Genomic DNA, 17,884 nt, shown 5'->3' with positions numbered 1-17,884 from the left:
CCATTTTTCAGCAGTGGGGCCAGCAATGATGGAAACCCTAGAAAAGACCTACAGGGTTTGACAACATGATGGTAAAACTGCTTGTGCCCTATTTACACTAGAATTTACGCCATTAATAGCAGTGGTGCATCTGCACTTGTACCAAAAAAGACTTAGCAATTTTTCTAGTGTAGACAAAGCTTTTGGAGGCTAAAGAAACATTTGATGGAAAAAGTTGTACTGACTGTGCTCTGTCTGATCTGTGGATAAATACAGAGGAATTCACTTTACACCACTGTCAAACTAGCACTTATCAATGGCATTAAATCCAGTTAAAATTAAATGAATATCTATTTTAAGAGCAAAAAAGCTTATCTAAAATACTATTTAATCTCTGCACACAAGTTTAACATTTAAGTAACTTTGCTATTCACAAAGGTTAATCTCTAGCACAGAAATTCTTCACCCATCACCACAGACATCTAGAAAAATAATCCATATGAGATAAAATTTTTGATCAGTCTTGATCTAATTTTGCTGCTCTTACATGAGAGAACAGTTTTCCTGAAGCAACTCCTTTATAAGAAGCACTGATATAAAGTCTGAGAAGCCAAGATAAATATTTTCAAAGGGTTCCTTGTGACAGAAAAAGGCTTAAGTTCCATTTTTATAATATAATACATCTAAGTTCATGATAATCCATACAATGACAACCTGGAGTAATGATTGTAAGATTTTTTCAGCCTGACTGAAAATGTTGATTACTGCAATCCACTATGGAAAGAGAAGGACAATCACAGGCCTCCAGTGATAATCTATTGTCTTGTATTGTAACCAAAGGATAATCTATTGTCTTGTATTGTCTCAAAGGCTGTAATGATTTCTATCTTTGCAACAAATGGAATAAACTCATTCTAATTATATGTAACACCCCCACAAACACTGCTATTTGCTTCTAATTGTAAAATAAGAGCCCTCAAGTTGAAACACGATATCCCAGCTAATTGTATTTCATACACATTTAATGATGCAAGAACCAACAAAAAGAGAAGATACTGATCTGTTTTATGGTATTGCTTATGATAAAACAATGAACTTACCATGCAACACATATTCTTAAATCTAAAATATCAGCTTCTTTCACTGTGTAATGCAGAAGCCTAAGGAGAAATACATCTACATTTTAAAGTACTTAAGCCCCTTTGACCAATTCTTCTGTTGCAGAGGTTGATTTAAGCTTTGGCTGTTTAATTTGAGTTTATCGCATTCAGCTTTAGACAGGAAAAGCTGGATGGAAATCATTAAAGAAGAGAAAGAATTTTTAAGCAAAGGGTTTTGTTTAGTTTTGGTTCCAGGTTGAAAACTTTGACATTGATTTAATATTTTTCCTAACGTTGTTTCTTCTCCATTGTGTCATTCACAGCTGCAAAGTTTTCTAAAACTGAGTGTGCGCTTTTTAGGCTACACAAGAGCTAGGTAGCTAATCTGCATACAACCATGAACTTCCACTCATTGTCAATACACGCTTCCTGAAGTGGTTTGGGAAGATGTGTAGGACATGGAGCTGGTTCTAGAGGCATCCACAGGGCCTATTTGGGGGTGGGTTCATTTCAATGATTCAATGACCTAATAATTTCATATTATGATTTGTAAACAAAGTCTAAATGAGCTCTCCCTGACAGCTGTAGTGATGAGCTAGGGGCTCTGGGGAAAGGCTTCAGGACCAGATTGTATTTACATTCACACCTAATCTACCTAGGTATCCAGTAAACAGAGCTGCATTGCCCAAGTGATAGATTTTGGCTGGGGCTGGGTTACAAATCACTTGAATGTGGGGGGAGGGCAGGTAATGAAATGTTCTTATTGTATGGGTAAAGGGCAGTAGAACTGTACTTAACCTGTGCTGATTGAGGGCATCAAGAGAGAGAGTGGGGAAAGGTGTTTTGCTTGATGGTCTGCCTGAGTCACAAGTAGTATTTGATCTGCCCCTTTCCACAGTTTAAAGACAGAGCTGATTAGGCTTCATAGATAATCTTTTTGTTCTGTTAAGTGACCACTACAGCTGAAATCAGGACTAAGTGCTTAGACCTGCTGTGGGACAGTGTTTCTGTGGAAGAGACGGCCCAATCTGCACTAGCAACGAGGTTCCCCCACTAAGAGCTCAGCTGAAATCACTGAGAGCAGGTGGAACCTCAAGAGACCAACTAGCAGAGGTCACAGTGGCAGGTGGCAGCAGAAGATGATGGTGCAGGGCCATTGGTAACAGAATGATGGAGTGAACAGTGGCACAATGAACAGCAGTGGCCAGAACCAACAGTGAGCAGCTGGAGGAACGAGCAAGGTGCCTTCTTGCCCCCCACCTGGGAGGTGAACTCATGTGAAAGCATCTTTGAACTCTGAGTCTCCACTGACCAAGGACACCACCACTGAGTGTTAATGAGGCTCTAAAGAATGCTGGAGACACAGTTCATGCAAACAAACATGGCTATGGCATTATACTTTCTATGTAAGCAAGAGATACCACACACTACAAACTGGAGGCCAATGTTAAGTGCATTGTCACTTGTTCATCCTGAAGTTGAACATTGGTTCTGAACAAGACCAGCAAATGCTCACTATCTTTCTACAAGAAACTCACTGGCTGGCTAGAAGCACGTGGTGCAACAGTGGAAGACTCAACAGTTGAAAAACTGAAGAACTCACTCACCACAAAAAAAAAATTGCATTCATGGATGATGAATGCACTGATGCAAATGGACATGAAGTATTAAGTCATTGTGTATGTTATCTTGATGTCAGTGGTAGGCCAGTAGATACATTTCTAGATGGTCACGTTATAGAAGACACATCGTCTGCATCTGTGACAACCCACATCCTAGAAGAGTTAAATGCTTGTCAATTGGACCCCAAACAGATGGCTGCTTGTGGATTTGATGGAGCTGCAAGCTTCTCGAGAAGACATGGTGGAGTACAAGCTTTGCTCAGAGAAAAATGTGACCCTAATCTCTCCTATACACACTGCAGAGGCCATCTACTCCAACTAGCACTAGTACAAGCTGCAGACTCTTCAAAAGACATTTAAAAAGCTATAAATTTAATGTCTTCATTATATTCTTTTTTCAGCAAGAGTCCAAAAAGACTGAATATCTTGGAAAATATAGAAGATACACTGGGACTGAAGTTCAAATTAGTCCAACCTGGGCTTGGGAGGAAAACCCTCTGGCTTGCTCATGAGCGATCTTTGCCTGTTGTCTTAAAATTACTCCAGCCATTATTACTGGCTTTGGAAAGTATCTACCAAGATGGGATGGATCTAAGTAGTGAGATTGGTGGATTAATTTTGCTACTACGTTCAGAGAAGACTATTGCCATTCTCTCCCTTGTAAGTCTACTGCTGAAACCACTTGGGTCATTAAACAATGCCATCCAGGCATCTGCTACAAAAGTAGTAGATCTTTGTCCAGCAATAGAAGCTACATTTGGATCAATCAGAGAGTATCCATTGACAAAGTACTGGAAGAAGCAAAGACTTCAGTCCAGAAGTTGAGTAATGAAGACATTTATATTGAATCCTTAAGTGAAGAGGACAAGAAGTGTTTGTTAAGACAACTGAAAAACTACACAGACTTGATTCTTAAAGATCTACAACAGTGATGTATACTTCTATATAGCTTTTACAGATGCCTGTCCTATAAAACACTGACAGTTGAGTGGAGTGAGGCACTACCAGCAATGGGGCCTCCATGTACTCCGGACAGAATAGAGAATTTGAACACACAGTGGAATATCATACAACAAATGAATGAAGATTTGACTTCAACTTCTTTTTTATCACCACCAGTAGCTTGACCCAATCTTTGTGCTATGTTTCCTGGATGAAAGAAGTAGGAATTCATCTCTTGTTACTCCCAGTCACAACAGCTACAGTTAAGCGTTCTTTTGCCTCGATTGAATAGAATGTTGTGTTCTGAAAGAAGTCGCCTTCTGCCTGATCATGTGCATGATCTAATGACCATATGAACTGAAGGAATGGAAGTATTGGATACACGAGAAGCCATCAAAGATGAACACATTGCATTCAAGAAGTTCATTAACAGATTTGTGCAAAATTATAACAAGAAACCAAGAAGGACGAAGATGTAGTGCTTCATGAAGGCTTGAGTAGCCAACTTTAATTTTTGTGGTGATTTTAAAACACGAGTTAAATCTAATTAAATGGTCATGAAAAAGTTTCAGTTTTTACTATGGTGCAATAGAGCCACCTTCACCCTCATGGTCTCACCCCTCATCAGCCCTGACACCCTCCCTCGCCCCATAAATTTGAACACCCCCCGCTAATTTCAATTCCTGGGGAAAACACTGGGTGGAGGTGCTGAGGGAGGAGGAGTGTATCTGCAGCTGCTTGGGGCGGCAGGATGGGGGATGACTAGGAGAGGCTAGGTCCAGCAGTAGGCCTTCTGTTATTGCCTCCACTTGTTGCTGTTGCTGCCATTGTTCTTCCCCTACCCTTCTACCAGAAAGGGAGGTAGAGAGGCGGCTTGCATAGCAGGCACCACAGCAGCCAGTGGTGGCCAGGAGGAGCAGCTGCAAGCAATTTCTGCAACACACCTGAACGCACAACATTTCAGCAAAATGCAAGCTGCATTACAGATCCACTTGAGTGAGTATCATAGGAGATGCATGATACTTGACAGCTGTGGTTATTACATCATGCTGCTCTACTGTAGTCATACAATTCACAATAAATGTACAAAATTAAACTAATTCTCAGGACCAAAGTGATGCAGTGTGTCTTGGTGGAAAAACATAATTAAACCTGTAAAGCATGAGCATGGCTACTACTACTACTGAAGTCTGAGGGAAATAGTCATAAAATTTCAATTAAGTAAAATAGGCATCAGCACAGACATTACAATTAACTCTTATCAGGAGAGCAATATGCAGCATATAAGAGGAATCAGAAACCCATGGCAAAGAGATAGTTCCAAACAGCTGTTACCTAGGCAGAAGAATGTCAGTGCTGGGGTACAATAACTGGGGAAATCTCCAAAGTAGCCCACCATGGTATCATTTAATATCAGAAAGGGGAAGTACACAAATGAGGAAGTTAGTTAAACAGAAATTAAAAAGCACAGTGCCAAAAGTCAGGTTTCAGAGTAGCAGCCGTGTTAGTCTGTATTCGCAAAAAGAAAAGGAGTACTTTGGCACCTCAGAGACTAAATAAATTTGTTAGTCTCTAAGGTGCCACAAGTACTCCTTTTCTTAGTGCCAAAAGTGAAATCTCTGTAAGCTTCATGGAAACTTTTTAAAGACACCATAATAGAGGCTCAATTTAAATTTAAATTTTTTCACAAGTTAAAAAAACATAGTAAGAGAACCAAAAACAAAGTGCCGCCGTGCCTAAACAATAAAGTAAAAGAAGCAGTTAGAGACAAAAAGGCATCCTTTAAAAAGTGGAAGTGAAATCCTAGCGAGGAAAATAGAAAGGAGCATAAACTCTGGCAAGTGAAGTGTAAAAATATAATTAGGAAGGCCAAAAAAGAATTGCTAACCAAAGACTCAAAAAGTAATAGCAAACATTTTTTAAGCACATCAGAAACCTGCTAAACAACCAGTGGGTCCACTGATTGATCGAGATGCTAAAGGACCACTCAAGGATGATAAGGCCATTGAGAAACTAAATTAATTCTTTGCATTGGTCTTCATGGCTGAGAATGTGAGGGAGATTCCCAGATCTAAGCCATTCTTTTTAGGTGACAAATCTGAGGAACCCCAGATTGAGGTGTCAGTAAAGAGGGTTTGGGAACAAATTGATAAAGTAAACAGTAATAAGTCACCACGATCAGATGGTATTCACCCAAGAGTTCTGAAGGAACTCAAATGTGAAGTTGCAGAACTACTAACTGTGGCATGTAACCTATCATTTCAATCAGCCTCTGTACCAGATGACTGGAGGATAGCTAATGTGACGCCATTTTTTAAAAGGGCTCCAGAGGTGATCCCAGCAATTATAGACCAGTAAGCCTAACTTCCTTACCAGGCAAATTGGTTAAAACTATAGTAAAGAATAAAATTATCAGACACATAGATGAACATCATTTGTTGGGGGAAGAGACAACATGGTTTTTGTAAAGGAAAATCATGCCTCACTAATCTACTAGAATTCTTTGAAGGCGTCAACAAGCATGTGGACAAGGGTGAGCCAATGGATATGTTGTACTTAGGTTTTCAGAAAGCCTTTCCCAAGATCCATCAGCAAAAGCTCTTAAGTAAAGTTAGCTGTCGTGGGATAAGAGGGAAGGTCCTCTCATGGACCTTTTAACTTGTTAAAACATAGGAAATATATGGTAGGAATAAATGATTGGTTCTCAGAATGGAGAGAGGTAAATAGTGGTGTCCCCCAGAGGTCTGTACTGGGACCAGTCCTATTCAACATATTCATAAATGACCTGGAAAAAGAGATTAACAGTAAGGTGGCAAATTTGCAGATGATACAAAATTGTTCAAGATAGTTAAGTCCAAATCAGACTGTGAAGAGTTACAAAGGGATCTCACAAAACTGGGCAGATGAAATTCAGTGTTGATAAATGCAAATAAATACACATTGAAAAACATAATCCCAACTATACGTATAAAATGATGGGGTCTAAATTAGCTGTTACCGTTCAAGAAAAGTTCTTAGAGTCATTGTGGATATTCCTCTGAATACATTCATTCAATGTGCAGCAGCAGTCAAAAAAGCTAACAAAATGTTGGGAATCATTGGGGAAGGAATAGATAATAAATCAGAAAATATATTGCCTCTGTATAAATCCATGTTATGCCTACATCTTGAATATTCCACGCAGATGTGGTTGCCCCATCTCAAAAAGGATATATTGTAAATGGAAAAGGTACAAAAATTGGCAACAAAATGATTAGAGGGATGGAACAGCTTCTGTATGAGGAGAGTTTAATAAGAGTGGGACTTTTCAGCCTGGAAAAGAGATGGCTAAGAGGAGATATGATTGAGGTCTATAAAATAATGACTGGTGTGGAGAAAATAAATAAAGAAGTGTTATTTAGTCCTTCTCATAACACAAGAACTAGGGCTTACCAATTCAAATTAATAGGCAGCAGGTTTAAAACAAACAAAAGTATTTCTTCACACAATGCACAGTCAACCTGTAGAACGCCTTGCCAGAGGATGTTGTGAAGGCCAAGACACTAACAGGGTTCAAAAAAGAACTAGATAAGTTCATGGAGGATACGTCCATCAATGGCTATTAGGCAGGTTGGGTAGGAATGGTGTCCCTAGCTTCTGTTTGCCAGAAGCTGGGAATGGGCAATAGGGGATGGATCACTTGATGATTACCTGTTCTGTTCATTCCCTCTGGGGCACCTGACATTGGCCCCTGTCAGAGGACAGGATACTGGACTAGATGGACCTTTGGTCTGACCCAGTACGGCCATTCTTATGGTAAGCTTTCCATCAGGGCTGGTCTTAAAGACATGCAGTGCAAACGATGGCTTGGATCCCTTCACCATTGGTGGCACAGCTGCAATTTCCTGGCTAGCCCTATGTTTTCTTACAAGCAGCAGCACTTAAGGAGAAAAATTCTCACTGTGGAAACGTGAGGCTTCGTTCTAGGTTTTAACTCCTGGTTGCCATCTTTCCTGGTGCTAAAGATTGCATACAGTGTAAAATGTGTGTAAACTTGGATGCCACTGTTGGTGTTAAGTAGAGCTGTTGGAAATATCCATTAACTTTCTCGGGCCCATTTCAGATGTACTACAAGTCATATTTCTAATATTTTTCAAACTTTAAGTGGACTATTTTAATCCTTTTTTTGAAAAATAAACTTTTTGACTTTGAAGAAAAAGTTTTCATTTTCAGAAACAAAATATTAAGAAAATAAGGGTTCTCAAATTTTGTCTGCTTGGTGGACTGGTTAGACAGAGTGAGAGAGACAGAAAGAGAAAGAAGGAAAAAAAAGGGTCGAAACATTTGCTAAAACCAAATATTACCAGTGGAGATGAGGATTGCACATGTAAGGATTCCTTGGATCTATAGAAGAAAGGGGGTACCTGGAGCAAGAGAGGACTGCCAGTACCAAAGGAGAAGGAGCAGCAATAACAGAAGTGCAGGAGGAGAAGAGCTGGAGGAATTAACTTGTAAACAGTATGCAAAGTTGCAGGGAAGCCACATATTGTTACCTGCCACCTCTGCTGGCGATGATGCAGGGACATGGCTCCTGTGGAGTCACCCTCAGCAACAGTGCCAAGTTTAAAGTTCCCCAGCTCTGGCTCAGGTCCCTCCCGATAAACAAGAGGAGCAGGAGCTACTGCCAGGAACCACCTCCTGGTTCCTCAACCACACCTGTATCTGCACCATGGAGGAGCTCACATCGGAGAAGGTGAGCAGGCCTTTTGGGAGGAGAGGATGGCCATTGAGCAGCTGAAGGTGGCCTTGAAGGAGAAGGAGAAGGAGAAGGCAGTGACAGAGAAAAACAGAGTAGTGGCCAAGTAGGAGAAGAACCTGGTTACCAGGGAGCAGGAGTCCTTCCAATGGATAGCAAGATGTAGGGCCACCCTTTCTCCTCTAGATTCTCCAGAATTCTCTTCTACAGCATCAGCCCTGTCACTGAGCCTCATACAGGAAGCAGGTCTTATTGATCATGAGGACAGTAGAGAGAAGGAGATCTGCTCCTCCACCACCTCCTTTTCTTCCTCTTTTGGAGAGGAAACTTCTGGGAAGTGAAGGTGGTGAATAATATTGTAAAATGAAGTAACTAGATGATTTAAGAATCTCTCTTGTGTACTGTGTCTTATTTATAGTTTTTTTTTAAAAAAATTGAAAAAGAGAGTTTGAATAGGCAACCATAGGCTGTCGTTATAACACTACATTTACATTTATTTAGTGACATCATGCCATCTTAGACCATTTCCAGCAGCTGGCCGGTATTGACCTGGTACAGTCCAGTATCCCTCATAAAAACTCCTTCTCCTCTTCTGACATGGAATATGTTTGACTTTGTGCATCTGACTGTTTCTGTGGAACACCCACATCTACAGGAAGAAGCAGCTATCACTGCTTATCTGTAGAAGCATTCTCAGTTGGACACATACTGTCTGTACTCTGGCAAACCTGAATGTGGTTGAAATGCACACTAACACACATTCTGTTGCACTTATTGTAAAGCTTGCAATAGGCCTCAAAACATACACACATTTGCTGGACCTAATCCATGGCCCATTACATTATTATTTAGTGATAACATGCTTTCACAAAGCTGTACTGCACAGCTGGCAAACATTACCCTATGACAGCCAAGAAGCACCCCAAAAGCTCCTTCTCCCAATGCTTCCTCTTCACATCATGAAATATACAATTGATATCTCTCTTTGGGACACACACAACTACAGTAATGAACAATCACCACTCCCCTCACTCAGAAGCAGTGTCTGTGCCCACTATCCAGCCTCTATCACAGAGACCAACACAGAAGTCAGACTACTCACTGGTAATAAGACAAACGCACTCACATCACAAGCTATAGGTGTACACTATTTAGCAACAAACTAAGCTGATCAGCAACAATTTAGAAAGGTTCAGAGAAAAACAGGGTTATTATCTGAAAAAAAAAAAATAACCCCAAACCCTCCCAACTTCAATTCTGTCCTAAGTCCCTCACAAAGGGCGTGATCCAAAGCTCGTTCAAGCTGGTAGAAGGACACCCATTGATTTCAGTGGCCTTTGGATCAAGGTCTAACAGAGGAGAACGGCCTTCTCTGTAAAAGGTTATGGTTAAGTGACTCAATTACTTGCTCCCAAATATATTATAGTTACAATCATCCAGTTAGAGGACAGGAAAAGTTACACTTTTTAATGACATACTAAACTGATCAAAAGTTACAGAGTTGCAAACAAACTCTACCCTCTCCCCACAAAGAAAAGAAAAGAAAAAACAAACAAACCTAAAATTCAGTAAAATTAAAACCAGGCTACTTTTTTTTTGTTTGCATATTCTACTGAATTTGTTTGAAGAAAAGAAAACTTCAACATCAGAATCGTAAAGCAAAAATGTTCATTTCTGACAAAAGGCCACTTTGCATCAGAAATTTTTTCATACAAAAAATCTGAAACAGTTCTACTATTATTGTCAAGTAAAGGCAGAAAGGGAATATCTTGGGCGAAGGAATGTTGCTGTGCAAGGAGGGTAGGACATAAGTAATGTTTTTGTGTCATTCTACATTGTTACTCTCATTCTGGGACATAAAAACTGTTAGGAACTAAACACACAATTCTCTTAGCTATGTACACAAAAATAAGAGTTGCACTTTAATTCTTAGTTTTCCCAGTTGAGCCCCAAACTCAATTATGAAACAAAATCTAGAGCCAAAGCTCAAACCCAGATACAGAGTCTGTACAAGTAAACAACTCTAATTCCCTGTGCCAAGTTTAATTACAAAAAAAACCATTTGGTGCAGCTGCTAAACACTTAACAGGTGACCTCTTGGTTAATCCTATATATGGTACTTACAGGTCTCTGCTCTACTGTAGCCAGTACAATTATTTTTAATGTATATGCAGCTTTGAGTAGACTACATTACTAATAGAGAACAAACACTATCCCAACATTCACACAAGAGCCTTTTGTAGATTAAAATATTTTTAAGTGTCTAGCTTTCAAAGTGAGTTGTTAAGACAATGCTATGCAAAGTAATGTTTTTCTTTCTTTCATAAGAGATAACTGAATAATAGTGGTATTCTTCTTGCCTGCTGTAAGTTGTTATAGCTAGAAGGGCAAGCGAAGTGAGGCAGGGTGATGCATGTCATAGGCTGTCAAACTGACTTCATAGCACACATCATACTTTGTTTTTTAATATAAAGAGACCATCGAGCTCCCAGATATTTCCAGTGGCAATGCTCACTTTACTTTGCTCACCCTTAATATTTATTTGCATTTGGACTCAGTGGAACAAATTTATCAGTGGAATTACATCAGGGAATTCAATGAAGTTACAATGGGAAAAATTTATACTACTGGGCAATAACTCTCTGTCTTCCTGTTCATTTTTCATTTACTGTTTATTTTCAGCTTCCCTTTCTCAAGAGGCCACTCAAGAAGCTTTATCTGAAAAGATCTATGGAAAGAAGAGCCCAGTGCTATATCAGTTGGTGGCCTCACCATACGTGGCCTGTATAAAGAGCAATCAATACTACTCAAAAGCCTTTGTCTCAAAGATCAACTAACCTGAGAGAAATAAGCAATGTTACAAAGCTTATGCTCTAATAAATTTGTTAGTCTCTAAGGTACCACAAGTACTCCTTTTCTATTTTCACTCTGAATCTGTCTCCTCAGAACAAGTGAGGAGACTTAAACCATACATTTGTTGAGCAAACATCTTACCATCACTGTTGATACAGACCACCTCTGGAACTTGAGTGCCAGGCCCACTCTGCTTCTCATTGTCTGGTATGCACTCTTCTAGTCTCACTATTCGCCAGTCATAGCAAGAAGGTTCCTCACATGGGATAGCTTCAAGCAGATGAGGGCAATTTCCTGTCCCTCCAGTGCCTCCTGTGGGTTCATTTGTGATGGACCGCTTCCTTAATTTAAAACCTGAAGTGAGAGTAAAACCAAAAAGATAAAAAAAATAGGAATTCAATATAAAAAGGTAAAATGAAAGCATTTTTATCTGCCAAAAGGTGAGTGAAGGGTTCTGTGTTTCTTCTGTAACAGTCAACAACATATTTAAAGCAATAAAGGCAGCTGTGTTCTTTACATTGCTGAGATAGTAGATGTCACCACCTGTAGGAAACAGTTCACTTAAATGAGGGCTTGGAATGTGTCATGGTTATGGGGCTAGCTGTGCTTTCGACTCCTTTTTCTCCCTTGGAGTACATCTCTTAGTGGCTTCTGGCACCTCACTCTGACTGGAAGTATGTGGTCCAACCACTTCTTCTTAGGTTGGGTCTCTCGGCTAACACCCCCCTACCTTTTCTGAGCCTGTGTTAATTTAGTAGGCCCAACTGAGTTTGGTACCTGCAATCCTCCAGGAGCCCGCCACAATGGTTGATTAGTGACTCAAAGCAGCTTCTTCAAAACAAAGCATTTACACAAAGGTACCAACCATGCAGAAAAAGGGGTTACAACAACCAGGAGTCCTATATGCACATTTCCCTTTACCTACACCTTACATCTTTCCTTTCAAGCATTTGTAAGTTCCTCTCAGCCCAACTAACCCTCATCTCCGGGTGCAAGCAAGAGCCTGCGCTCCTCATAGCATGGTCTCGCTGTCTCCGTGTGTCTCAGTCAGTCTGGGTGTCAACCTTAGTCTGCTGACAACCTGCTAACCCAGTTCTTTAGACCAGCTTCATTAAGCTTCTACTATTCCCTTGTTCCTGGGTTTTTGTGTGCCCCCTGCCTCCAGACTGGCTGCATCTTGCCATTCTCCCAGTTAATGGTTTTCCCATTAATTTCTTAGGGATTCTTGGTATACTATATCATAGCACCTTATCTTTCTTGTTTCTTTTCTTGTTGGTTTCTCCCTTACAGCCTACTTTGATTTAAGTGTCCTCCTTCAGGCAGGATAACAGCACACAGGGCATATTATCTTTATAAAAAAATACTACCTATAACTCCCTCACTCTCCACAAAATGTAAATCAAGAAGGAGACTGTTTTCAAATATATTTATTTGTAAATGCTAATTCCATACAGATAATTTGGGTTCAACAAAGAGTTTTTTTAAATTTATCATGATTGTTTATTAATCAATTTAAAAACAATGTATTTCAGTACATCTTTATATTTTCTAAGATTGCTTCTGCAGTAGTGCATGATTATCCAAAAGAGGCTTAGAGATTCTGCAACAGAGGCCTCTGGTTTGACAAAAAAAGTTCAGAGGAGTTTTCTACAAGTGCAGCTACTACAACGTTGGAGGCAACTGACAATACAACCAGTGATTCTCTAACTACTGAAAGCCCATGACTGAAATATGTATTGAGGAGCCTGTTCCTACTTCTGACAGTGTACCACACTGGTAAGGAGATGTGGCCTCTCTGAAGAACTGAATCAGCTTTGAGTTAGCAGGATGACGGTAAAAATAGCGAGAGTTGTCCGAGGAGGAAGAATCTCAGACAGCTAAGAGAGGAGGAAAAAGCAAAGAAGAAACAGTGGGGTAGGAAGAAAATGAAGCAGGGGGGAGAAGGATAGAGATGAGAAGAAACAGGAAGGGAAGATGGGACAATAATGGGAGGGAAAAGAAAGAAGCAGACATAGGAGGAAAAGGGGAAAGGAAAAGGCTGACAAAGGCACATATATGATTAGACACAGGAGAAGAAAAAAGGGTATGCAAACTGTAAAATAGGAAGAGGGGGAGATATGAATAGGTATGAGAGGGAATGAGGGGTGAAGAGGAAAAAAGGGGGAAATATGGGAATAGGAGTAACACAGTGACAAAGGGGTGATAAAAAGGTAGTGTTTGCCTTCCACTAATGAATTCATAAAACTATAATGCACAAATATTTCAATCCAAGCAGCATATGCATCTAAGTGTTTCCTAAAGAAGCACATATGGAAAGCAATAAGTACAAGAGAACTGGTGAAGAGGAACCTAGGATTTACATGTTCACTGTGTAATGCCTGGATTCCTCCCATCTCACTGTCAAGGTGCCTTTGCTTACTCCAACGAAATATCCATTCCTGCTACCTAGTGAATGTATGTCAGTGGGAAGGAAAGGAGAAATCCCAGTCACATTCATGGGTGAATTTGCATACAGTCCTGCATCTGACCACTGAATAGTACTAGAAATGGGTGTGATTAAGTGGAAGATCCAGGTTATTCTAAATCTGCAATGCTCGAGTTCCCTCATCATGATCTTTAAATGCAGCTCTGCTTCTGACACTAACAGCAGGAAAGTTGGAGTCACATAGGGGTTAACTAGAGGAAAACAGAGTAAGACAAAAGTTGATTATAAATATTGATATGGGAAATGAACACACTAAACAGCACATTGCTGCTTATGCTTGAACTAATATACAAAATTAACTATCATATAGGAAAAAAGATAGGCAAATATGAACATATGAGAGATACCTTCATGTGTATAGCTGTTTTCTATAGAAGGAACTGTAACACTTCTCTGAGTCTATGGCTGACCTATTCAGCTATTACAGATCAATTCAAGACACTAAAACAAATCACATGGGGTAGCAAATTACAGGTCTAGAAATGGGAAGTTTATCTCATGAGACTATAGCTAGATGGGAGAAGCATAAAATGACTTATGTAGAACATTTCTTTTTTCAGATTTGACTTTAAACCTCACCCTAGCAGAGAATCATCAAAGATCAGATTTTAATGATTTCCCCACTTGAGCATTATCTACACCAGGACAAACTACAATCCACAGCCAAATTTGAAAATGTATGGCAAAGATTTTGAAAATAAAACAAGCAGACTAAAAGGACAAATTGCCTTTCTCTATCCATCCCTAAATTTCAGCAGAAAAGTTAAATCACATCACATAAGACTAAAAGAGGAAGCTGAATTCCCTAGTGCCAGAGAAGCTGATTTGGGACAGATATTTTCCAAAAATACCACCATCCCCTCACTAAAATGGAGACAAAGTCATTTCAGGTTTTTTCTACACAACAGTAATCACTACGGATAAACTCAACCAACTCCAATCTCCAATAGAGAAGCTGTGGGAAAGCAGATCACCATTTAGACACAACCTTTGCTCTCCTTCTAGCCTGCCCACATAGCTAAATTTCATGGTCACATATAGTTTGATGAAACCCCATCCTATCATGTTCCCCAAAGCTAGAATACAATAAAGATTGATTCAGAACAGCAGCAAGGAAATGCATCTCCATACTATGAGTACAGCCCTTCCAAATTCACAGTGCATTCTGGTCAATTTCGTGGCTGGAAGGTTTTAAAAGTAGTCAGCTTCATGATTTCAGATATTTACATATGAAATTTCACAGTGTTGTAACCATAGGGAGTCCAAACCAAAATGAGTTCATGGGGGGTTGCAAAGTTATTGTGTGTGTGTGTGTGGGGGATCCCAGGATTGCAACCCTCACTTTTGTGCTGCAGCCTCCAAGCTTCCTGCAGCTAGAGGAGGTTTCCAGAGGTGGAGGTAGGTACGATCTCCCCTGTGCTGCTGGGCGTACCCCAGCAAGGGCAGATTAAGGCAGGCGCCCCCAAACAATTTGGGAGGTCCCTGGAAAAATGGATGCTCCAGCCCCAGAAGAAGCCCTGGGGGCAGAGTCCTGACCCTGAGCGCCCCGACCACAGATGCGGGGGGCAGACACCCTAAACCCCAGCAGGAGCTGCTGGGGGAAGAAAGCCCTGAGCCAGGAGTCATGGGGGCTGGAGGGGGCAAAAGCCCAGAACCGAGCTCTCTGTCTCCTGCAGCGCAGAAGTGGGGGTGAACTTCACTTCTGTGCTGCCTATGGAGGTGGGTCTGATCTTCCTACCAAGAGCATCCGTGCAGGGGAAGGACAACTCCTGTCCCTCCCCAGTCTGGCCAGACTAGCAGCTAGGAGCCCCTGGCTCCCAACAGCATGGGGAGATCAGATTTCATGGGGAACGGCTTATTTCATGGCCCATGACACAATTTTCACGGCCGTGAAATTGGTAGGACCCTAACTATCAGTCCCAAGAGTAAACCCTATAATTACAATGTAGCTATATAAAACAATAAATAAGAGCTATGGAACAGACTGCAACTCAGTTCATACAATCAGCTATTTGTAACAATTTCATGCTAAAACTATCGTACTATAGATGTCATTTATCTGCTGAATAACACCTACGTACCTATCAGGGAGGAAGGGATGGAGTTGTTCCCTAGAAAGGTTTGCACATTCTCCAGAAGTATTAAAACCCTTCTACTTATGCAGAGCTAAGAGCCTGGTCTGTATCTTCCAATCTTACCATCCCTCAGATCTTCTCTGTGTTGAAACTTTGACAATATACATTAGAATACATGGAAATTAAAGTGCAAGTTTCCTGATATTCATGTCTTCAGGTTAAAAAATGGCATAAAGTGAGCTGATAGCCTCAATGTATTTTTAGCAGGCAAGTGTCCAAATCAATCTGAAACACAGACATATCCACAAACACCTAGCAAACATTTGAATGGTATAAAATACATAAATAACAAAAACAGCAGCACTAAGAATAACAGGCAACCTCACTGTTAGCCTCAAAAGAGAGTTCCAGGAGTTTATGGACACGGAAACTGAATTGTTCTGTCACCCTTAAAAATTATCAAGGTTGAGTCACATACACAGGAGGCAGCATTGTTTAGCTTGTACTACCCGCCTTTTTGTTCTGTGTTTGTACAGTGCCTGGCACACCTGGGTGTTGGTCCGTGAATAGGGCTCCTAAGTGATACAGTAATACAAAGAAGTACTACCACTATCTGTGCACAGACTGAAGTGATGCTGGTTGGAGAGAGAAAACAACCCTTAGGATTAGGGCTGTCCCTTTAAGTGACTATGTTTGCCTGGCATTTGTTATGAGAGTTTGCAATCAAGAGGGTACAACTGGACTCTCTCTGCTGTTAGATGATCACACAGCAACAGTGACTCAAATTTCTTTTCTCACCTCTGGATGGGAGGTGGCTGTCTCTTGTTTGGATGTGGACCTTGATATTGTGATTCATGCCTTTGACACCTGGAGATCTGATTACTGCAATATGCACTGAATGGTCTACACTTTAAATACCCTTGGAAACTGAAACTGGCACAGAATGCATCAGCCTGCCAGTTAAGCAGGGTCTGAAGAGTACTCTGCAAATGAAGCTTCTGCTCTAAGATTTGCACTGATGGCCTAATGGTCTTCTGGTCATTTTTTAAGGTGATCTTGACTTGTAATTCCCTGAATGGCTTGAGACGTTCCTACTTCAGAGACTGCTGTTCTCTTGTTATGTGACACAGCCACAACTGTGATCTGGAGAGAGATTCATGCTGGATCCCCCTCAATTTAAGAGGACGCACTCAACTTTGTAATTGTCTTGAAATAGCCCAGATCTGTTGACCTACAAAACTAGAAAGTCCATATCTTTCCCAAGGCCTTTGGGAAGGAAGGAGAATGCTGAGAGGTGGTACTTATGGGTAGGTTTGTTTGGGGTTTTTTTTGACTGGTTATTTTCTGATTTTTGGAGTCAGTTGCATGCTCTCTTGCTGATATAAGTATGAATATGTCAGTATTGTCAAAGATCCCTAGACTCTTGGAAATATTTTTTCAAGTATTATGTAAAAACTAAGTAAAATAAAAATGTTTTTTGAAAAGGAGGAATTTAAAATGTGTACATACCCTTTTTGGCTTGCTGGTCTTCACAGCTTTCATAGGTGCATGGTCCCCAAGCTGACCAAGCGGACACTTCACATTCTATTGGACAAGGGATATGGCACAATTGGGTGGTGCTAGGTACAGGTCCTGTGCACAGTTTCCGATCCACAGGCTTGGAAGCTGTATACAATAAAGATAACATATTTTTAACACTTGTATAATTCTTTGCTGCAAGTTTACACCACTACTTTTCAGTCAGAAAATCTTCTGTCTCATCATTTTAATCTGATGAAGTAAGGGTAAAACTACTCTCTTACCAATAAATCTAATGAACTCACTGCATGGACTGAGTCAAACCAGATTATGTGGAATCAGGAAGATTCCACAAATATTGCAGTATTCTCTAGGACCTAGCTCTTGCAGTTAATGAATGGAGTATATTATTACAGTAGTTCTTCACATTGGCCCCCATGCAAATCAATGTTCTGCTCTTTTATTAAGTGCATCTTGACTGAACCATTGAACCAACAGAAGTGTAAATTTTCATTCACTTTATTGTATTGTAACTTCAAAGCCTAGTTATAATCACATAAATCCTAACCCTTCAA

The 17,884-nt window shown here is 40.4% G+C and overlaps 1 protein-coding gene across 4 annotated transcripts in view; it reads right to left on the bottom strand.

Moving 5' to 3' along the window:
• Positions 1-17,884, bottom strand: part of THSD7A (thrombospondin type 1 domain containing 7A) — a 437,038-nt gene that overhangs the window by 152,532 nt on the left and 266,622 nt on the right. For all 4 annotated transcript variants that reach the window (XM_038392700.2, XM_038392699.2, XM_043509245.1 and 1 more), the window contains 2 exons: positions 17,301-17,456; positions 11,373-11,585 (listed from right to left, as the gene is read on the bottom strand). In XM_038392700.2, coding sequence (XP_038248628.1) covers positions 11,373-11,585; positions 17,301-17,456 — 369 coding nt within the window. The remainder of the gene's footprint in view (positions 1-11,372; positions 11,586-17,300; positions 17,457-17,884) is intronic.

Source organism: Dermochelys coriacea, chromosome 2, assembly GCF_009764565.3.
Source record: "Dermochelys coriacea isolate rDerCor1 chromosome 2, rDerCor1.pri.v4, whole genome shotgun sequence".
Lineage (NCBI taxonomy): Eukaryota > Metazoa > Chordata > Testudines > Dermochelyidae > Dermochelys > Dermochelys coriacea.
The sequence above is the reverse complement of the archived record's forward strand: the minus strand, read 5'-3'. Positions and strand labels throughout refer to the sequence as shown.